This window comes from Procambarus clarkii, chromosome 64 (assembly GCF_040958095.1).
Source record: "Procambarus clarkii isolate CNS0578487 chromosome 64, FALCON_Pclarkii_2.0, whole genome shotgun sequence".
NCBI classification, from domain to species: domain Eukaryota; kingdom Metazoa; phylum Arthropoda; class Malacostraca; order Decapoda; family Cambaridae; genus Procambarus; species Procambarus clarkii.
Window position 1 is genome coordinate 8,773,670 of NC_091213.1, and position 24,284 is coordinate 8,797,953.

Genomic DNA, 24,284 nt, shown 5'->3' on the forward strand with positions numbered 1-24,284 from the left:
TATTACTGGAACCGCAATATGCTTTTAGGCCAGCACTATCTAAATAACTATCGAGGTGGTTTGAGAGGGGGGGGGGTAGTTTCTCATGGTAATGGATTTACACCGAGGACGGGCTCCTACTGATATAGGGGTAAAGAGATTAAGAATTCTGTAGCGTATCTCCGTTATTATTATAATGTTAATTTATTGGTGGGGTATTAATCTGTATTATTTTTGTTAAATGTTCAGATAGGCTGTTAATTAGGGCCAACTGAAGATGTTCTCTATAATGCTAAGAACGTTTACGAGACGTGTTCATGTAATATATTACGCGAATGGAAGGAGGAAAGGTTGTGTGAACGTTTTTTAACAAACTTTAGTATACACAACAATGAGCTGCTACCTAATTATAGATGAAGGATTATAGAATGTAGATCACAAAGTTGCTACGAGTTGAACGCACTGTCACACAAAGAAAATCAGAATTCAAACCAGCATGGGGTATGCAACCTCCTGGAAACAGGGGATGAAACTGATGGAAGGCTCCTTCCAGGGGGGGACTCTCTTTTGCAGAAATACTGCAAAACAGCCCAGGTGCCAAGGCCGCCTTAGAGGCAGCGGCTATGAAAGCAGCTACCTCACAGGAAGCTGCAAAATGCACTGAACAAATGCTGGAAAGGAAAAGAACGGTTATAATTGTAGGAGTACAGGAACCAAAGGATCCAATCAGGAGGAGTGGAGAAGGAGGGACCGAGCAACTATGACAGAGATCTTGGAGGGACTGAATATGGAGGAGGCAAATGGCAACATAGAGAAGGTTTTCAGACTGGGCATCTATAAGAAGGTAAGGAAATGACTGATAAAGGTAGTGCTCACGAACGAGGCGACAAAGGAGAAAATCCTATCCAGGAAGAGCAGACTTGTAGGGCTAGGAGGATACGAGGACATGTCCCTTTCTGCAAAGGGACATGACGAGGGAAGAGAGAAGGAAGGCTGCAGAAGCAAGAAGATGCAAAGAAAGGGGTGGGGATATGGGAGCAACAGGACTCTGCTCAATATCTCCAGGCACCTCAGAGTGGAGTGGGAATTCCCCCACCAGCAGGCCAGCACCCCCAGGGAGGATTGTAACAGAAGCCTCCCACCAACGAGGTGGGTGGGAGCCCGTGATCTCCCACCGCATGCCCCTCCAGCTTCCCCATCCCATGCCCCAATTAACCCCCAACCCTAGACCCCCCCTCCCTCAGCCGCACCACATACAAAATTCTCAGGGGAATTGACAAGGTTGAATTATTTAACGCGGATGGCACACGCACAAGGGGACACAGGTGGAAGCTGAGTACCCAAATGAGCCACAGAGACATTAGAAAGAACTTTTTCAGTGTTAGAGTGGTTAACAAACGGAATACATTAGGAAGTGATGTGGTGGAGGCTGACTCCATACACAGTTTCAAATGTAGATATGATAGAGCCCAGTAGGCTCAGGAATCTGTACATCAGTAGATTGACGGTTAAGAGGCGGGACCAAAGAGCCAAAGCTCAACCCCCACAAGCACAACTAGGTGAGTAAAGGCAGGAAGGAAGGAATACATGACTGGTGGGTAATGGGATGGGATGAGAGAGGCGCGCGAGCTGGAGCGTGGCGTCAGTGTGTGTGGGAGCCGCCCCCAGTATAGTGACCGTCGCCATGGACCGCCTGGTACACCTCGTCTGTCTCCTAGGTCAGTACTCCAGTCTTAGTCTGGGTCCATTCCAGTCTCATCAGTCATCATATTGGGTTGATCCGTAAATGTAAGGTCTTGAGTGTGTTCAGATCTTTGAAAGTTATTTAAATGGGTTCCAATGGTCCAGCGTAACTGCGCACTCACTATGCCCGTGAGTGCGTCCAGAGCCCGTAGAGGACATGCATAACATGTGCATGTGTCCTGCACACACATGTTACACGTATGGCTGGAATAATGTAGGTTCAGTTTAACTAGGAGGCACGTGAAAGAAGTGTCGAGTCGCATCAAATTTATTTGTAAATATATAAATAACTATTAATCATTATCTAAATGTCATCGATAGCTTTATTGAAAGCAAATATTACCAAAGATCTACAAGCATTCAATGTACACACATCCATCCGTCAACACTATGTCCACAAATTGACCAGACCACACACTAGAAGGTGAAGGGACGACGACGTTTCGGTCCGTCCTGGACCATTCTGAAGTCTACTTGAGAATGGTCCAGGACGGACTGAAACGTCGTCGTCCCTTCACATTCAAGTGTGTGGTCTGCTCAACTTACTTTAGCCACGTTATTGTGACTCATCGCCTGCACTATGTCCACAATATCTTGCACCAAAACTTTACGTGTACACATCCGTCAACACTGTGTACAGACACCCCGCTATACAAAACCACCCAGTGTGGTTTTGTATAGCTATGCCTATCAAGAAAAAAAATGGTCTAATGATAAACCTGCCAGTAGACGTACTTTGGTGGCGTTATCGTTTGAGTGCTGACCAACCGGGCCCCACAGGCCTCAACCACCATCCTCACTACACACTCCCTACTTCCCTTAATCCTCTTACTACAATATCCCTCGTCTTGCTATAATATCTCCCTTCTTACCGTAATGCTTCTTACGGGCTATTCATGCCCGTGCCACCTCTTGGATGGCTTAATCTTCATCAATCAATCTTAATGCTTCCCTACCTGCCACTAGCTATAACTCAATTTCAGCGTCACTCTGCAAGGAGTGACGTTTGATTCAGAACCGTTACGTTTGATTCAGAACCGTTACGTTTGATTCAGAACCAAGTCAATTAGGGGCTTAGTCATATATTAATGATTTGATCAATGTGTCATACCTACACCTATCCAGTAGGTGGTAGAGGAATAGTTACATAGAACACTAAAGTTCAATAAATGAACTTACTAAACTTACTGCAATGATGAACTATTTATAATTGGTAAACATTATCTTGAATAGATTAAACATTAGATTTGGGTTACATTTTTTTAAAATTAGGTTTATGTCTCTTCGAAAATCCGCCATATGTTATTTGATTTTTTTCCAAGTTATCCCCAATGCACTACTATTATGGTGTCAGTGCATTAAAATCAATATGAGAAAGGTACTTATGAGGTGCTAATCAAGCTAGTATGACTATATAGCACTTTGACAAGATACGAGGATAGGGAGCTGGATATGAGGATAGAATGGAGCTGGATGAGTATAGAATAAAGTATTGGTGCTTAACCCTTTGCATAATCGGAGGAGCTAACGCCGAATTTGCGAGAATTGAGGCCATCCCAAGTGATTGGGATTTTTTTTATTTATTTTTGTATTTATATATACAGTATCTAATATAAGCGTTCTTACATTCTTGTAAAGCCACTGGCACGCATAGCGTTTCGGGCAGGTCCTTAATCCTAATTTTATACGGGATACGACCCGCCAAATCGTTTAACACCCAGGTACCCTTTCACGACTGGGTGAACAGAGGCTACAGTTAAGGATTGGCGCCCAGTCAATCCTTCCCTGGCTAGGATACGAACTCAGGCCAAAGCTCTGGTGGTAATAATTATTGCTAGATAGATATATATATATATATATATATATATATATATATATATATATATATATATATATATATATATATATATATATATGTCGTACCTAGTAGCCAGAACGCACTTCTCAGCCTACTATGCAAGGCCTGATTTGCCTAATAAGCCAAATTTTCCTGAATTAATATATTTTCTCAATTTTTTTTCTTATGAAATGATAAAGCTACCCATTTCATTATGTATGAGGTCAATTTTTTTTTATTTTAGTTAAAATTAACGTAGATATATGACCGAACCTAACCAACCCTACCTAACCTAACCTAACCTATCTTTATAGGTTAGGTTAGGTTAGGTAGCCAAAAAAGTTAGGTTAGGTTAGGTTAGGTAGGTTAGGTAGTCGAAAAATAAATAATTCATGAAAACTTGGCTTATTAGGCAAATCGGGCCTTGCATAGTAGGCTGAGAAGTGCATTCTGGCTACTAGGTACGACATATATATATATATATATATATAGTGTGTGTGCGTGTGTGTCAATATGCAACATATATATGCTACTATACTATTATTTTTTGTATTTAAGATTTTTTGCTGCAATTGCAATGCCTTCTGAGCGTTCCACTAATTTATTCTCACAAGACATTGTTTATTCAGGTGTTGTTATGGGGGGCTACGAGCCTACCTGGGACTCCCTGGACACTCGGCCTCTGCCTCCCTGGTATGACGGAGCCAAGATCGGCATCTTCCTCCACTGGGGAGTCTTCTCTGTTCCTTCCTTCGGCTCAGAGTGGTTCTGGGATTACTGGCAAGGTAAGATGTTCAAAATGTTACACAGTTAGTAGTGTAGTATTGGACAAATCGTCAAGGTGCGTCGCTAACAAATTGGGTTTTCTAACTATTAATTAACAATGAAGTTCGACTGCATTAGCAAATATATTAATGTACAGTTTTAGAAGTTTTAAATTACAATAATTTTGTATTGTAAAATATTATTTAGTGCGAAACGGAATAATGAACCGATTAAGAATATTTTATTCGTGTTATAATGGGTTTGTTGAATATTTCCTACATTTTAGTATAGAACTGACTGTACAATTTCAACACATTACTAACTGCCTTATATTACTGGAACTTTGATCATCGATATATTATTTTTCTAACATTTGTAAAAATTATCCAAATGCCTTGACCAGGAGCTCACAATAGAGATTATGTGGAGTTCATGAAGAACAACTACCCGCCCAACTTCACGTACCAGGACTTCGCTCCTCAGTTCACGGCGGAGTTCTACGAGCCCGAGAAGTGGGCGAATATTTTCAACGCCTCGGGGGCCCGCTACGTGGTCCTCACCAGCAAGCACCACGAAGGCTTCACCAACTGGCCCTCTCGCTACTCCTGGAACTGGAACGCCATGGACGTCGGGCCCAAGAGGGACTTGCTCGGTCAGTTCTTTATTGTGTTTATATTCAAGAACCTGATGCTCTTAGGTTGGTTCCGAGTATCTGTCATCCATAAATATTTCAGTAAAATAGGTTTTAGCATTGTTATGTGAAGAACATAATACCAGATTAATATACAATACCTTAAATTCACATCTCTTACATTATCATTCACATCATGATGTGAATTAGATTCACATAATTTAATTCACTTAGATAATTGTATAATGCATGTGTGGCTTACATATTATAGAATTGAACTATTATTTCCTTAGGTGATCTGGCCAAGGCCATTAGGACCAACACTCCAAATATCCACTTCGGCTTGTATCACTCCCTTTACGAGTGGTTTAACCCACTATACCTCCAGGATAAGTCCAATAAGTTTCACACCAACAATTTCGTTAAGGAAAAAACCATTCCAGAGCTTATTGAGCTGGTAAGCTACAATTTTTGTATGGTTTTGATAAATATGAATACACTGTCTTGAAAGCATGCTAGTGCATTGCCATACGATTTTTGTGAGTTGACGTGGGATTCCAAGGAATGTCTGCAGAGGTGTCAAGAGTGTTAAAATATGGGAAGAAGTTAACTGGATGCATACAGATACAAAATACATATTTCGTCGTTATTAAGTAAAGTCAAACAGAAAATCTACCATCTAAAGCTTTATGATACTCCAGGTGAACACCTACCAGCCGGAGGTGATCTGGTCAGATGGTGACTGGGAGATTGAAGACTGGTACTGGAACTCCACCAAGTTCCTGGCGTGGCTCTTCAACGACTCCCCCGTCAAGGACACCGTCGTGGTCAACGACAGATGGGGAAGAGGAATTCCTTGCCATCATGGCTCCTACTACACCTGCCAGGACCGCTACAACCCAGGTACAAGAAAAAATTATTTTCTTCGTCATTTCATATTTATTATTTTTCTAACTCCATAAAAATGTACTTCTGATCATAGATGTTCAGGAGAAAGGTGTATTCCTGTTTATCTAAAAATTAGATTTAACCCTCATGCTTCTCAGTTTTCACCTAAGGTTATTGTGTGCTGCGATAAACGAATATATATCCCCTGGGTCCCTAGAGCCAAATAAATATCTGGTATAATAAAAAAATTATTCCTATAAAATTGGAGAAATATATGGAGATTGCTAGATAATTGCGGGTCCTTGTGGGAAACTATGACAGGACACTTCTTGAGTCCAACCATGGTGTACGGTTTTATGATCAAATAATCTGTTTAGTTATTCAACCAGCTTTTCTCAACAAGGCTGCCTCAACTAGTGATATGCAGCACTTTGATTGGCCTATTGGCTTTAGCCAGTAAAATTGAACGTTGCTGATGCTGCCGAGATCAGTATTATATACGGTAAACAGATTTTTTTTCTAATTTCGTACCAGTTTTTTTCCAGAAATGGCAAGTGATACATGTATTACTTACCGTATATTAAAATACAATTTAGGCTGCAAGAAGTAACATTAATGTATGGTGTTGCAGGGGTTCTTCAGCCTCACAAGTGGGAGAACTGCATGACTCTGGACAGACACTCTTGGGGCTACCGTCGCAACGCACCACTGGCAGACTACCTCACTGTCCACGACCTCATCACCGAGCTCGCCATGACCATCAGCTGCGGCGGTAAGCCCACACAACAGTTATAATCAAGAAATTATCTCATAAAAATGTCACATTCTTACTGATTTCACTCACACAGGCAACATATTAATCAACGCGGGACCTACACACGACGGCCGCATCCCACCCATCATGGAGGAGAGACTGAGGCAACTGGGCTCCTGGCTTGACATCAATGGTGATGCCGTGTATGATTCAACTCCGTGGACACACCAGAACGACAGTGTCACTCCTGGAGTATGGTGAGTCATAGTACTATTTGTGTATATTCTGTACCTTTTATGCATTGATGTGGTTGGATTTAACTCCCTACTGTAATCACCACTTCCATATTCATTTTCATCCAAATTTCGCAAATTCAACATTGTCTAGATGATGTCTGGTAACTGTTATTATTACCCAAGCTCAAAACTTAAGATTTTCAGCATTAAACTGCATCTACCAATCTTCCGTCCATTTAGAAAGCCTAAACCTTAGGTCCAATGTTGAATCTCACATTTTCGCCCTAAATTTTTATCTTAAAAATATTTTTACTTATGTAACCATCAAGGTATTGTAATAGAATACTGAGGTAGTGAGGTGTGTGGTGGTACAGGTTCACCAGTAAGGGGGAGATGGTGTACGCCCTGGTGCTGTCGTGGCCCCGAGGCAACCTACTGACTTTGGGCTCCGTCCTTCCCACACCAGAGACTAGCATCTCCATCCTTGGCTACCATGACAACGGCATTAGACGCAGCCTCCAGGTGAGATGGTCCATCCTCCACAGCCAGGGACCTTCTGTAACCAGTCTTTGTATAAATAAATGCCTTAAAGTTTTGACGTTCTTTGAGATAGCTTTAGGTTAAAGTTGCAGTTACATTAACCCTAAAATGACGGCTAGCATCCTTGGAGAAATTAGGATTACCTTACCTTACCTTACCTTGCGGGTTTCCCCAGAGGTACTCGCGGCTTACGCCATATAATCATTTTCACTATTGAAACTTATGGCATTTGAATTTATGTATTCCTAGAATTAAGGTTTAACATTTCTCTGGCTCATTATCTAATAAAATGATTAATTATTGGAATTATGAAGCATGTGTTAAGATTCTACAAGTATTTCAGCAAAATAATAAAGTTTGAAACCATTTACATTTTGTTGACTGTATAATATTTACAATTTTCCTAAAATCCTCACAAAAGCTAAAATTATGGGGAAAATCTTGTATATAAATTAAGGAGATGGATATAACAATGAAAATTTAAGTATGAAATTTTGCATATCCGAGGAATATGGATTGATTTTTGAAATATGTTTTCTATATTTTCTCATAAAGGTACCCATTTAAAAAAATAAAAATAAATAAAATATTTGTAAATAATTAGACGACTGCTTACGTTAACTGAAGTTATTCGTTATAAACATTTGCAAGAATTGATTCATGTTTTCCAAGAAATTCAAGAAAACGTTAAAAGATTTGCCAACTTCATCTAAATTTCGAGAACTGATTTCATTATCAGAATTTGATTCATACGAGATTCCAAGTAAACATAGATTTTCGTTTAATGTGTCCATATATATACCACATTATCAACTCATTTGCAAAGAAACTAAAGTATTTTTTCAAATATTTGAGATTTGTAGACTAAGGGAACAATTGCACTAATGTAGGGTTAAGGAAAACACTGAACCTTCCATTACAAATAAATACATTACAGACATTTTGGAATGTATCAAAACAATGAAGTGCCTAGATGGAAATGTTCAATTTATATCTTAATCACTTTATAGACACCAAAGTAAATGCTATATAATCTCAATATTTTCACTTTTTTTTACAGTTCAAGTTTGTGAAGAAAGGGATGCAAGTGGTGTTTCCGCCCATGTCTGACATGAGCAGCCAGTGGGCGTGGGTGTTGGCCATGTCAAAAGTGAAGCCTGTCAAACAGACCTTTCCCCCGCCAACTGTCATGTCCTGGCTCACCGCCCCTTAAGGCTCTCCCTAAGGAGATTCAACAGAACCAGAACAGGTTCATCCCCAACTCCACTCCAGTTAAACTACTGCAACATAACTACAAAGTCTAAAATTCCTTTATCTGCCCGATTGCTACCCTCATTTCCCAGACTTTCTCCCTAACTACAACTCCCGTTCTCTCCACTGTTTACTCTGCTTCTGTTAGGTTCCAGAAAACTCTTCACAAAGGCACAAAGATGAATGTTATCACTATGAATCTCTTCCCAATTTAGATTAAATATTTAAGTTTTAGACGACTGCTTCATTCATTTAACGTATTTTGCTTCACACAGAGTGAATGTGGCATGTCAAATGACGTTCTTCACTATAGAAATTTAAGGAAAATGGGTTCCCTAGGAATTATTTTAATTACAAAAGATTAACCTGAATTATTTACCCGAGGAACACCATTTCTAGTGGCCTCGACAACGACAGGATGCTGGCGGCTTCTCAAAAGGTGTCCTCCGCTAATTATTTCTGGTTATTATTACCTAATAAAATTATAAACTTTGTTTATATATATCAGACTCATTACCGAAATGATTTTCGGCGTATGTGACCTCCACCGCACCCAAAATATATATATAAAATATTAAAGTTCAGACCATATTTAATTTATTTTCCTTAAATGGTTTGGTGTTGGGTTTAATGCCCATCAACCTCTGGAGGGTTATTAAGGCAACCACAAGAGCTGACTGACCAACCAGTAAAAATACATTGGATCTGGACATGGTCCAAAGTCAAAGTAAACTCTGTGTACATACACTAAGTACATATATACTTCTTGAGCATCGAGAAGAGGGGTACACCTTTGGTGTACATATCAAATTACAGGAATTTATATCAATATCGCAATTTTATTAATTTTTAACTTCCATATACTTATTCATAAGAAACTACATGGAATTTCTAATATTTTTTAGATGAGTTTAACCCATTTACAACGATGACGCACAAAAGATTGGAGGGACACGCGTAGACAATACCTTATAGTCTCTCCGACTCATGGAAAGATCTGCATTAGCAGCATCATCTTGTGTAGACGGAGCCTCATATTCTTGATGCACATTATAAATTTGCAGTATACGATGATCTAATTCTCCCATGGTGTAATCGCTTCGTTTGTTACAGAGTTTTTTTTTTTTTTTGCAGGGATATTCTTGCGCGGGCCCTAAGCCTCTGGCTGACCCAATAAGCGTTACTCGTTTCAGTCTGTCTTAGGCGGTGTACGAGTTCCTTTATAAACAAAAACAAAATCAGACTTCCCCACTGTCTTTCGAGTCCTGTGTATTGGATATTTCAAATAGTGATGTGCATGCCGGCATGATGGCTTCACGCAGCGTTGAAACAAACCTCTCACTCGGGATTCAGTTCCTGAGTCCATTATGTGCCTCTCGCCCATTCTCACCACCGCCCATAGGATAGCAGATTCTTCATAATAAATTGCTAACTCTCGCTTATGGTGGGCAACTCTACCCTCACTAATGAATTAACAAACGTTAAAAAACTTACACAAAACCAAAAATGATGGTTGAATATAAATGAACAAGTGCATCAGAGCAATGCTTTAGTCGTGCGTGGGAGGGAGGGAGGGTTGGATGGAGGGAGAGAAGGGGTTGGGGACAGGTTGTAGTTCCTATATAGTGTTGTGGTCTGTGAGCCGACCACAGTACACGCCGCAATGGATCGCTTCACGCACCTCTTCTGTCTCCTCGGTCAGTATATATTGTTTTTAGTTAGAAAATATCAACTTCGATAATTTAAACACAACCACCTGGCAGTTCACTAAGTATTCTTTGCCATTGTTCAGTTTCATCTCGGCTGTAACATACTAATGACTCGTTAAACAATCTAAGTTTTATGATAATTCATAGAAAGTCCTGTACTACATTTGTGTTGCAACGTCGCTCGAATACAAATACTGAATTTTGGACATCCTTAAACTTACATGTATATACTAAATATATAAATAATGAATACTGAAAAATGAATCCTACGAAGCCCAACCTGGTCTTTCGTGAAACATGCCCAAAACAAAATACTACAAGTGCAGGATAAGTGGTATATATTATATAACTATACTTAGACGAGGTAAAATTGTAGAGGTTACATAGTTGACTGATCAGGTTGGATAGCGTTAGTGCGTTAAGTATACATTCATCTAGTAAATTATTAGTCATGACTACCATTAGTACAAACTTCAGTATCTCGCGTATGGTCGGCTAAGACGACATCTTAATCCGTGTATTTCCCACCAAGACATGTCTGATAAGCGTCATGTGTGGCCAAGGACGTGGTTTCTTTAGTAACTGCATTTTATACATGCATTCATTAAAGGGAGTAGGTTTGTTTATGGTCATTTGGATATAACTTACATTATCTAGGAGCTCAGTGTCTTGCTGCAGCTTCCGTTGGATCGTGGGTACTGTTGCTCAATTATGTTAGACACTAAAACAAAACAAAAATTTCATTTTACATCTGTTTAGGATGTGGTCGTCTACTCATAAGCTGTCATGATCATAGGTTCAGATATGTGTCTAATTCTCGGTTCAAGATTCATATCCGATTAAGAGGGCGTTACGTCAACTCAGATTAACGCAATTAATGCCAAAAAGAGGATTGAAAACTGCACATAACCGAGCAAAATAAGCATTCAACTGTTTGCCCTTGACATCACAATATACAATTAGCATCGGTATATATACAACCCAAACTTCAGACATAAATGCTAAAATTAAGTACTTCAGTGAGCAAGACTAAAGTGAAAGAGCAATGGTTGGAGACAGAGTGGGTACAACAGCTTTAACGAGCCTAGCCTAAGTTCAGATTGCAACGACAGCCTATGGTCGTAAAACAGGAGACATTTTCCTAGCAACTTGCCAAGACAGCCTATGAGTATCTATTTCGCACTTCGAGGAAGATAGGTATCTATATACTTCTTGTGCAAGTCTTTCAAATGATTTATCACTGTAGCGTTGAACTTGCAATCTTCGAGTAGTTGAGAGGCCAGTCCAAAGAGCCAGAGCTCAACCCCCGCAAGCACAACTAAGTGAGTACAACTAGGTGAGTACAGAGCAACTAGGCGAGTACAGAGCAACTAGGCGAGTACAGAGCAACTAGGCGAGTACAGAGCAACCAAGTGAGTACAGAGCAACTGGGTGAGTACAGAGCAACTAGGTGAGTACAGAGCAACTAGGTGAGTACAGAGCAACTAGGTGAGTACAGAGCAACTAGGTGAGTACAGAGCAACTAGGAAAGTACAGAGCAACTAGGTGAGTACAGAGCAACTAGGTGAGTACAGAGGCCAGTTGTTGTGGCGACAATGGCATCAAGTCATACGGTCTCCAGGGTAGAGTTATCGAGCGAGTGCTCACCAACCCGCCCCTTCCCTGGCGGTCTCCACAACAATCCTCGCTATGCACTCCCTACATTCTTGGTTGTTCAATAAATCTCTGAACTGTATGTTGACCAATCTTTCACCCTGTCCATGGAGGACAGAAGAAAATGTATATATGCTAGTTAGCATTGTAAATGTGTGGCCACGTCTGTGGTAGAAAATAATAAAAAAAAACTTCATTCTTACCGTAATCATTTGTTCTAGCATTGCTGTTAAAACTAGAATTGCCATTATTTTATGCTATTTCTGATAACTTCATTTGTAAAAGCATAATATACACTTGTTATTTATAATGAAGCTCGCTTCGGATATAATACTTCAGCTTCAGACATGCTCGATACCGTGAAAAAGGAACTTTAGGTTAAATTCAGTATTACAAACAACTCAAAATGTATTAGTTTATGCACTGTAGATTTATCTTTAATAGCAATAATGTTTTCTTACGACACTTGTTACCTTGGTTGTTGCAAACTACTATATAATGAAAGTTTTTACATGTTTGTTGTTTTAGATTTAGCTACTCTAACTAAAATGTCCATGTAGTACGGGCTATGGCGAGCCCGTAACCAGTTTTACAATTTGACCCGCCCTTTATAGTGTCTTGGTGATGCACGACCCTTCCCTACACACACTTGACAGCAACGCGAGCCGTCTTCCCAAAGACCAGTCTGTCATTTACAAATAGTTACAAACCTAACCTAACAAACTTAACCTAACTACAAACTTAAGTACCTAACCTAAACCTAACTATTCAACATCCTAGTGTATATAATAATAACTAATATTTGAGAACATGCTGAATTCGTCTTTAACGAGCTAAGCCTGAGATCAGATTGCAACGACAGCCTATGGTCGTAAGATGGGGAGACGTTTTCCTAGCGACTTGCCAAGACAGCCTATAAGTATCTATTTCGCACTTCGGGGAAGATAGGTATATATATACTCCCTACGTCGGCCGTCAACCATCTGGAGTTGACGGCCGACGCTGTTATTGATGTTTTTAGATTCAGCTACTCGGAACAAAAAGTTCCAAAAAGTAGCACAGGTGAGTGAGCACTATGGTGAGCCCGGAGAACTTACCTGACACAGGAGCGGGGCTGTAACTGTCTTTAACGGGCTGACGTGTTATAACAAATATATAAACAAGGGAGGAACCTTCCCCCATGACGAACGACACCTGACGGACTTCGTCAATCGTCACCCCGAGCCTTGTAAACACGTTCACCCCCTAGTGACAAGTCTGAACCATCATAATTAGTCAACAAGTATATTATGCGAATGGGAAGTATTTTTTATTACAATAATATGTTGTAACTCACACCATTTATGAATTATTTTTATTATTAATTATTCTAGGTGTTGTTATGGGGGGCTACGAGCCTACCTGGGACTCCCTGGACACTCGGCCACTGCCTCCCTGGTATGACGGAGCCAAGATCGGCATCTTTCTCCACTGGGGCGTCTTCTCTGTTCCTTCCTTCGGCTCAGAGTGGTTCTGGTATAGTTGGAAAGGTTAGGTACCTTAAAAATGTTTATGGATAATATTATATCATTGAATATATTGTAGAACAAATATGAAAGGTTCTTCATTTACAAATTGTGTTTCAACTGTTAACAGTAATCACGACTATATTAACAGCGGTGTTTATGTATACTTTTATTCTTTTAAATCGTTATCATGTTAGTCCTTCATGATGTAAAATTTAGTTTAGGATAAAACATGCTAAAACACTTTAAAAAACAGTAATTTCGATGCGTGAAATTTATTGAAATTTTGCTTACTTTGCGTAAACAGGCTTAGCACTCATTTTTGTATTCACTCGAGCTGCCCAGTATTAAAACACAAGACAATTATTATCATATTTCCTCCTTGCTCCTTGACCAGGAGCTCACAATAGAGATTATGTGGAGTTCATGAAGAACAACTACCCGCCCAACTTCACGTACCAGGACTTCGCTCCCCAGTTCACGGCGGAGTTCTACGAGCCCGAGAAGTGGGCGAATATTTTCGAAGCCTCGGGGGCCCGCTACGTGGTCCTCACCAGCAAGCACCACGAAGGCTTCACCAACTGGCCCTCTCGCTACTCCTGGAACTGGAACGCCATGGATGTCGGGCCCAAGAGGGATTTAGTAGGTTAGCTTTGTGCTGTGCACATGTTTCTAGAAATCTAGATAATGTCCTTATTATGGCAGTAAACAGTGTCTTGCAAATTGAATTCGCTTATTTGTATGTTTATATCTATAAAGAGAATGTCTGTCCAAGAATGGAGGCCAGAAGTTTGCTGCTAACCTCACCTATCTTTTCAAGATGACAAATGAGGTGGTATGGGGCTGTCATAGACCGTTTCTGGGTAGGCCCCAGTACCCCCTCTTTAGGAATGAACAACTCCTATTCTGACTCCTACAAAGTCTGAAACGGGAGTTTGTTTGTCTGAAAGTTATGAACAGTTTCAGCTGTTCATAATATCCCAACTTACACACAGAGTAACACAAGATGTTTAAACTACATTTTTACGACAGTCCATGAAAATAACAATTCTAAAAAGAAACATTGTGGATACATTGTGTTTGCTGGGATTACATGTTCTGCGAGACAGACAGATGAAAGAGGAAGATTGAGGTGGGATGTGGTGTTAGAAATGTGTAGTATTGTTTTGTGGAGTATAATGAAAACATTTTTTTCCAAAGGTGATCTGGCCAAAGCCATCAGGACCAAGACTCCGAACATCCACTTCGGCTTGTATCACTCCCTGCTTGAGTGGTTCAACCCACTCTACCTTCAGGATAAGTCCAAGAAGTTTCAGACCAACAATTTCGTGATTGAAAAGACCATTCCAGAGCTTTATGAGTTGGTATGCAATACTTTGTTATTAGCAATTTATGTTAAATTTATATTTCCTTAATCGAAACGACGAAAGTTCAACAGAAAACCCTCAAGTTCAATTTTGGTATGCAACAGGTGAACACCTACCAGCCGGAGGTGATCTGGTCAGATGGTGACTGGGAGATTGAAGACTGGTACTGGAACTCCACCAAGTTCCTGGCGTGGCTCTTCAACGACTCCCCCGTCAAGGACACCGTCGTGGTCAACGACAGATGGGGAAGAGGAATTCGGTGTCATCACGGCTCCTTCTATAACTGCGACGATCACTACAACCCGGGTATGAACTCTTCACTTTCCATTGCCTACTGCAAGTTATCCCACATCCCAGCGAGTTCTAACATTATAATAACATATAGATCAAATTAGGTACCCTTGGGCAGCGAATGTCTGTGAGCAGAATGGTCGACATTAATGCTCTAGGCTGATGAGGTAGGACTTAGTGAGAAATGGGACACGAACAATGTTGTCTCCCCGTAGTAATATCTGGAGAAATGGTGGTGTTGCAGGAGTCCTTCAGCCTCACAAGTGGGAGAACTGCATGACTCTGGACCGAGGCTCTTGGGGCTACCGACGCAACGCACCAGTAGCAGCCTATCGCACCATCCACGACGTCATCACAGAGCTCGCACAGACCATCAGCTGCGGCGGTAAGCTTACTCAACAGTTTTAACCCACAGTGTGGCTATTATTTGGGGTGATCCATTTTCCTATGCATGATTTTTCCGGACAAAAATTACTAAATTCTGGTGGGTATAGTTTGAATGTAGTGAGCTCAGATTATGGCCAGTATGGGTGAGGCTGCGACCCAAGTCTCCCTCTCTCACACCGCCACCGACATGTTTTTCTCAACTGTTTCCACTAATTCTTTCAGCAAGACCGATAATTATTAAATAATCAAAAAGATCATAGACTAATCCCTGAAAATTAATTTTCAACTCGTAGGTACTGTCCTCACAGATCTCTGACAACAACAAGTGCAAAAATAGCGCAGCTGACTCAATTTTCAATAACTCAACTCTGAAAGCGCACATTGACGCCAGCAGCACTTGAGCAGTTAACCGAAGTCAGAGTTAAAACAGTAATGTAATGTTACAAACATTGCGACTGCATGAAATATTGGATATCTCTCTCTTACTGATCTTCTCTTACACAGGCAACATATTAATCAACGCGGGACCTACACACGACGGCCGCATCCCACCCATCATGGAGGAGAGACTGAGGCAACTGGGCTCCTGGCTTGATATCAATGGTGATGCCGTGTATGATTCAACTCCGTGGACACACCAGAACGACAGTGTCACTCCTGGAATATGGTGAGTATGAGAGTAACATAATGACTCGCCACATCTTATTTCTATATATTCTGTACCTTTTATGTATTGATTTTGTTGGATTTAGATCCCTATCATCACGACATCCATATTTTGTTTTCATTCAAATTTCGCAAATTCAACATTGGCTAGATGATGTCTGGTAACTGTTATTATTACCTAAGCTCAAAACTTAAGATTTTCAGCACTAAACTGCATCTACCCATCTTCCGTCCATGTAAAAAGCCTAAACCTTAGGTCGAATGTTGTATTTGAAATATTCTCCCTCTTAAATTTGTGATAATGTGAGGTTTTGTCTTAAAAATAGCTTGATTTATATAACCTTCAAGGTATTGTAATTAAGTACTGAGGTAGTGAGGTGTGTGGTGGTGCAGGTTCACCAGTAAGGGGGAGACGGTGTACGCCCTGGTGCTGTCGTGGCCCCGAGGTAACCTACTGACTTTGGGCTCCGTCCTTCCCACACCAGAGACTAGCATCTCCATCCTTGGCTACCATGACAACGACATTAGACGCAGCCTCCAGGTGAGATGGTCCATTCTTCACAGCCAGGGACCTTCTGTAACCAATCTTTGTATAAACACAATACCATCAAAGGTTACTTTGCGTTTTGAGACGAAAGTTTAATGGTCGAAGTTGTAATTGTATTAATTATATAAATTAAATTATATGTGCATTAAACTAAAAGCATTATAGACTTTTGAGGATTTACCTAAGTAATGACGGTTCCGTCAGGGAAATTGTTAATTTATATCATCACTTTAAAGACAATGAAATAAGCGTTTTAAAATCTCACATATAATTGTTTTCAATCTTTTTTTTACAGTTCAAGTTTGTAAAGAAAGGGATGCAAGTGGTGTTTCCGCCCATGTCTGACGTGAACAGCCAGTGGGCGTGGGTGTTGGCCATGTCAAAGGTGAAGCCTGTCAAGCAGACCTTTCCCCCGCCAACTGTCATGTCCTGGCTCACCGCCCCTTAAGGCTCTCCCTAAGGAGATCCAACAGAACCACAACAGGTTCATCCCCAACTCCACTCCAGTTAAACTACTGCAACAAAACTACAAAGTCTAAATTCCTTTATCTGCCCAATTACTACCCTCATTTCCCAGACTTACATTCTCCATAACTACAACTCCCGTTCTCTCCACTGTTTACTCTGTGATATATCCTCTGTTAGGTTCCAGAAAACTCTTTACAAAAATAAATGTTATCACCCAAGAGTAATTTTTCCCTATGTAGATTAATTAAATTTTTCTGAGCACCAAACTAGTTGTCTTTTCGTTAGCACCATTCTGTGTTGCTGGTTTATTGTGCTTAATACTTTTTTTCTGTAATAGAATTATGTAATGCAAAATCAAGTCAACATTTAAACGTAATTTTTGCGATATTTCTCTGGAAATAATTCATAAGTTTCCAGCAGCACCAGCGTCAGTAGTTTATCAACGACGAAGTCAATCGCAAAATTACTTGATCATGTTAAAATTAAATTAAATATGTATGTATTTCATTGTATTTTTCCCCTTTAAAAAATTATTAGCCATCCTCTGCACGTGTGAATTTTGTAACTGCAGGATACAATAAACTAGTTAAATAAAACTCACTCTTTGCTTTAGTGCCTTGCATATCTTTGGGTTACAGTGATGTTAATTTGATAAACTATGAATAGACTCTAGACATATGTCAGTCAACTCTGTAACTAACTCATTACAACTGTAACTTGCTTAGCTAAACTAATTTTGGAGTTCAGTTTGAGCCCATTATGTGCCTCCTGTAAGCCTTTCCACTACCACTCACAGGATGGGTATGGGCTGTATAATAAATGACCTAAACTAAATAACACATTTGCCCGGCATGGCTAATTGGGTTATTATGCAGATAATAGGATAATCTCATTCTTAAGAGACAGTTTCAGCGTATCTACTGAACACTAAGAGAGTAGAAATAGCCTAAGCTACTCTATCAGTTTGAAACTTATTTTATTATCTCAATAAACGTACTGAAACTGAACACTTACGAAAGTAGAATTTGGTACTACTAAATTTGGACAAACCGGAAAAGTTTTTGTATTTATGTTGCCAATAAAACCTAACGTAACCTAACCACCAAGCCTAATACACGCTGAGCGAATATTTCATATATGTGGTATACCAGGCCTAAGAATATTTACATTTGGCTTTTAGCCTTATTTTTTCCGGACTATAAAGTGAACAATATCAAATTCTACTGCCTAATTGTCTATTACATCAACATATGTACGATACCTGGTTACCTGGTTGATACCTGGTTGATGGGGTTCTGGAAGTTCTTCTACTCCCCAAGCCCGGCCCGAGGCCAGGCTCGACTTGTGAGAGTTTGATCCACCAGGCTGTTGCTTGGAGCGGCCCGCAGGCCCACATACCCACCACAGCCCGGTTGGTCCGGCACTCCTTGGAGGAATAAATCTAGTTTCCTCTTGAAAATGTCCACGGTTGTTCCGGCAATATTTCTTATGCTTGCTGGGAGGACGTTGAACAACCGCGGACCAACGATGGTCCACATAGGTACAAAAAGTACTATCTAAACAGGAGCATGGGTTGGGGAAATGTTGTATAGAAGAAAACTGTAATGAAGGTAAATTTTCATAAAATTATTTATGAGGTATTAAAAGCGCGACATATTAAACGCAGAGATCAGTAGACCTACTGCTGTGTTCCTCTCTTCTAACCTTCGTATAGGAGAAAGAACGAGTCCCAGCAGACATACAACGTAGCCACAATGTTTAATATCGTAAACCGTAATAACCTAAACAAAAAAGGACTTTTGTAGTTACGTATTATGGTTGGTAGGGTGTGTGGTCGTCCCGTCTACAGGGCAGTCTGGAGGCCTCGACCAGTGCTGCCAGATTGGGCTACAAATAGCGAATTGGGCTACTTTTGAGAGCCCCGCGCGCCCAAATGTGTGTAATTTCGCTACTTGCTACTTTTTGGGCTAATTTAAAAGCAAGATGTGCTAATTTGGGCTATTAATGTAAAGAATGTACAATTGCGAGTTACATGAAAGTAACTAAGCTATAAATAATTGTAAATATTAATTAATACTACATAATATTATTTAATAAATTAGTCCCAATTCAATGCAGAGTTTTCTTCCAAGCACAGAAACTTGTAAATATAAATACAAGATAATAGATAGATCGATAAATAAATAGACAACTTTCAAATATTGCACCAAGTAATGGCGAGAGGAAAAAAACTAGACAGTATACATTACATTTGAAATTAATAATGGATGAATGGTATTAAATTGGTGTATGTTTGTGTGTATACCAGATAAAGTCCATTTAATGACAGAATTTAGCCATTTTGTGTAAAAACTTTTATATCTCATATTATTAATTATAACAGGAATCGAAAAAAGTCATAGTTTGTATATACAAGAGATGAAACAGAGAGCCATGAGCTAGAGCGATGTGCTGAGTCCATAAGGAGGCGGAGCTTCCAATACCTTCCTGTGATTGGCTGTTGCGGGGAATACCAACACTCTTTTATGAATAAAATTAAACTAAGAAATAGGTCCTTGTGCACAGCAACAAGGTTGTTGTAAAAAAGAACAACAATTTCTGTTTTGCACCTGACAGAAATCTTCATCTAACTGAATAATTTACTCGATTAAGAAGGCAGAGCAGCGTATCATTATTTGTGTCAAGGCAACCCCCAATAATAACGTCTCAAGTTAGGTAGCCACAGCCCATTTTTATATAACATCTGTTATATCCTGCAATATTTAATTATCACTATATTAATACTTTTAAATACTTAACATTTCACTTTTTAGGTAGATTAAAGTTGAAGCAGAATGTCACAAGCAAGGATGGTGTGCTGAATAAAGATGATTTATTAAGTGGATGGAGCCTTTAACTGATCCCTTCCTGTGATTGGCTGTTATGTGAATGTCAACAAAGAATATCATATGCCATTTATTATGCACCCCATACCATCTGTGGGCGGAGCTAGGAACCTCCTACCCGAGCACAACAACCCGCCTTATGGGTTGCTGTTTGGCTATTTATAGTGCGTTGGAAAAAAACTAGATGGCGTTAGTTGTATTTTGTGGGGTAATTTGTTATAGGTGTAATTTGATGTCAACAGATGGCGTAAGCTGTACCTTATGGCCACTATTGACCAGCCAGTTGATAGTGTTCTCTTGTGCCGACAGATGGCATCAGCTGTATTATTATTATTTTAATAATATTATTACATTAATAATAATGTATTATTATTACTTTAAACACTGATTTATACGTCTGGTAACTTATAATAAGGTTTTATACCGTGCTGGTATTAGGTATTCTCAACACAATTTATACTTTAATCTCAATTAGTATTAAATTTTAGTCTTTAGTGTTTTTCCTGCCCGAAACGCTTTGCGTAATAGTGGCTTTAGGCATTATATGTACTAGCTCTATCTATAAATCTATCAACTTTTGTATCTTACCTTGTGTGTATGTACTTTACCTGAATAAAAATTTGTATTTGTTATTTGTAACTAGAATTCTGCAATTACTTTTTTTTATCTACTGTTGAGACTATGTAAGACAAATGTAAGGTTTTGAGGCTAAGTAACGAAGATAGTTACAAGATACGAGCCAGATGGTGTTGAGAATGCAAAACGGATTATGATGAGAAATTAAGCCAAAAAATCAATGCGTAAATGTTCGCAAATAAATAAATAAATAAATGTTTATTTAGGTAAGATACATACATACAAGAGATTTTACAAAGATTGATGGATTTATAGATAGTGCTAGTACATACAATGCCTAAAGCCACTATTACGCAAAGCGTTTCGGGCATTATGAGAATGGGATTTGTTTCTCGAAAAGGTAGCAATAAAATTCGCTTTTTAGTTCTTTATTTTTAAAATTAAGACCAGGGATTCTGTCTAACGAAGCTGCAAGCTAAAACACCGTTATCCTATAATGTTCATCTGTAGCTTGACTCTAAATACACGTTTATTAAACGAATTTATTGTTAGAGTTCATTAGGAATCAGCTTTGTTGATGGCAGAGTTTCCAACAAATACCTTCCTGTGATTGGCTGTTGCGGGGAATGCCAACGCTTATATGAATAAAATGCAAAATAAGAAATACGTCCTTTTGCTCAATAACCTTGTTGTTGTACAAAAGAACAACAATTTCTGTTTTATACAAGACAGAAATTTCCATCTAACTGAATAATGTAGACGAATAAGAGGGCGGAGGCATTAATCGCCGATATTATTTGTGTGAGGCAACACCCAACAATAACGTCTCAAGTTAGGTAGCCAGCCCATGTTTCTGTAACACCCGTTACATCCTGCAATATTTAATTATCACTATATTAATACTTTTAAATACTTAACATTTGACTTTTTAGGTAGATTAAAGTTGAAGCAGAATGTCACAAGCATCGATGGTGTGCTGAATAAAGATGATTTATTAAGTGGATGGCGCCTTTAGCTGATCCCTTCCTGTGATTGGCTGTTGTGTGAATGTCAACAAAGAATGATATGCAATTTATTATGCACCCCATACCATCTGTGGGCGGAGTTAGGAACCTCCTACCCGAGCACAACAACCCGCCTTATGGGTTGCTGTTTGGCTATTTGTAGTGCGTTGGAAAAAAACTAGATGGCGTTAGTGGTATTTTGTGGGGTAATTTGTTATAAGTGTAATTTGATGTCAACAGATGGCGTAAGCTGTACCTTATGGCCACTATTGACCAGCCAGTTGATAGTGTTCTCTTGTGCCGACAGATGGCATCAGCTGTGTTATATTACTTCCGAATTCCCTTTAAACACTGATCTACAAATCCCTTGGCTTATGATAAGGTTTTATACCATTTATGATGAGTATTAGATAACTGGAGTTCCGCAATTACTTTTATTTATCAACTGTTGAGGATATCATCATATAACGTCTGGTTAGGACGTACTGCTCTCGATTGATGAAGATTAAGCCACCCAAGAGGTAGCACGGGCATGAATAGCCCGTAAATACTGCTCTCGTAATATTATTCCGGGGGGGGGGGAACTATCAAGTGAAAGCGCCAAGCCATTTCGACTATATAGCACTCGGAAGGGATCAGGATACGGATTTGGGATGGAACGGGGGAAAGGAATGGTGCCCAACCTCTTGAGCGGTCGGGGATTGAACGCGGACCTGTAGAAACGAGATCGTCGCTCTACCGTCCAGCCCAAGTGGTTAAGCGTAATATTATTAAAACAACAATTTATGCATATAATAACAGCATTTCACACTAAAAATACTTGGCTATATCGAAATTTGGTAGTGAATTCCAATCTAGGAATCTCCTATGACTAAATTGTACTTTTTAATCATTTTCATGTACTTACTACTTATTATTAAATTATTAAGTACTTACTATAATAATTAAATAAATTATTTTATTTAATATTGAAATTAAATGATAAAATAATAGGTAATAATAAATCATTATGTAGGGGGACAGGCAGCCAGTGTATATATACATGTTAGGCTTATACCAAGGTGCCAAATTAAAAACTGGGTGCTGCCAGGGCAGACCCAAGGGCTGCTGGCAGCCCTGGCCAGGCTGAACTTCCACGCCCTTATAATCACCATTGTTTAATAATCTTCACAGGGAGAAACAAATGAGGTTCATTTTCTGGGGAAAATGAACCTCATACTCTCTGACAAAACTAAATTCCAAAGGGTAACGAAGGACACTACAGCCGAATTGAAAACAAAGGTAAACAGATTGATCGAAACTGTGAACGCCAAAAAATCCGGCCTCCGCCTGCCAAAGATTATTGGGGAATACAAACCTGGGTATGTGTATGGAAATGTCAAGATACACAAGCCTGGAAACCCACTTCGGCCAATCATCAGCCAGATACTCACACCCATGTACAGACTGGCGAAGGGATTCAACGGCTTGCTGACTCCTTATGTACTTTGTGCTTTCAGCCTGAAGTCTCCAAAGGAATTTCTTGACTTACTGCGGGGAACACGGGCCACAGGGATACGAGCCTCGTTGGATGCAGAATCACTGTTTACCAATGTACCTGTGGCTGAAACAATCGGGATGATAGCGGACAGAGTGTATCGTGATCCGGCCTGTACTCCTCTTGACATACCAGAAAACATTCTAAGGAAACTACTCTAAGCTTGTACTAAAGAGGCACCCTTCTTGAGCCCGGATGGGCACATGTATAAGCAAGTAGATGGGGTCGCCATGGGTTCTCCCCTAGGTGTCCTATTTGCGAACTTCTACATGGATACCATCGAACAGAAGGTCTTAGTTGACAGGAACTTGAAACCTGCCATATACTGCAGGTATGTTGACGACATTTTTACACAGGTACCTGATGTCAGACGTCTGCGGGAGCTGAAGGAGGCATTCGAGCGGAATTCTGTGTTGAGTTTCACTTACGAGATGGAGAAGGATGGGAAGCTGCCCTTTCTAGATGTAACAGTCACGGAAAGGAGTGGAGGTTTCCACACTGCAGTCTATACTAAGGAAACAAACATAGGCATGTACCTCAATGCCAATAGTGACTGCCCAGATAGGTACAAGAGGAGTATTGTCAACGCTTACGTCGACCGTGCTCTCAGCCACAGCTCAGGATGGAAGGAAGTTGATGAAGAACTCTGTAGTGTAAGGCAGGTCCTAGTCAACAACGACTTCTCCAATGGTTTCGTTGAAGACATCATAAAAAGGAAGGTGAAACGCCACGCAACCTCTGAAGAGTCAACTAATACAACACCTGTACCCCCTATTAGACTATTTTACATGAACTTCTTTTCCACAGCTCTTAAAACGGAGGAAAGGGTCCTGAAAGATATTATTGATAGGAACGTTATCCCTACAGACAAAAATCATAAGATAAAAGTGACGATTTACTATAAAACCAAAAAAAACGGCCAACCTACTCATGAGAAACTCTCCAGACACAAAGCAGAACGCTTTAAAAGAGACCAACGTCGTCTATGCCATCAAATGCCCACTTGGGGACTGTAAGCCCCAAAGAACTCAGTATATAGGCAAGACAACATCTCTTTCCAGGCGA

At 39.9% G+C, this 24,284-nt stretch overlaps 2 protein-coding genes and 1 long non-coding RNA gene across 3 annotated transcripts in view; 2 read left to right on the top strand and 1 right to left on the bottom strand.

Annotated features, from left to right (window-relative positions):
* The window catches only part of LOC138354719 (uncharacterized), a 590,624-nt gene that overhangs the window by 387,101 nt on the left and 179,239 nt on the right, over window positions 1-24,284 (bottom strand). The gene's annotated exons all lie outside the window — the stretch shown is intronic.
* LOC123768977 (alpha-L-fucosidase) lies at window positions 1,542-9,208 on the top strand. The gene is made up of 9 exons (XM_045759885.2): window positions 1,542-1,697; window positions 4,189-4,344; window positions 4,728-4,976; window positions 5,249-5,412; window positions 5,657-5,858; window positions 6,475-6,615; window positions 6,692-6,854; window positions 7,208-7,355; window positions 8,434-9,208. Exons 1-9 carry the CDS (start codon window positions 1,664-1,666, stop codon window positions 8,584-8,586), a joined length of 1,410 nt encoding a protein of 469 aa, XP_045615841.2. The 5' UTR covers window positions 1,542-1,663; the 3' UTR covers window positions 8,587-9,208.
* LOC123768978 (alpha-L-fucosidase) lies at window positions 10,190-17,813 on the top strand. The gene is made up of 9 exons (XM_045759886.2): window positions 10,190-10,321; window positions 13,360-13,515; window positions 13,889-14,137; window positions 14,692-14,855; window positions 14,963-15,164; window positions 15,394-15,534; window positions 16,041-16,203; window positions 16,596-16,743; window positions 17,045-17,813. The coding sequence occupies exons 1-9, from the start codon at window positions 10,288-10,290 to the stop codon at window positions 17,195-17,197; spliced, it is 1,410 nt and encodes a 469-aa protein (XP_045615842.2). The 5' UTR covers window positions 10,190-10,287; the 3' UTR covers window positions 17,198-17,813.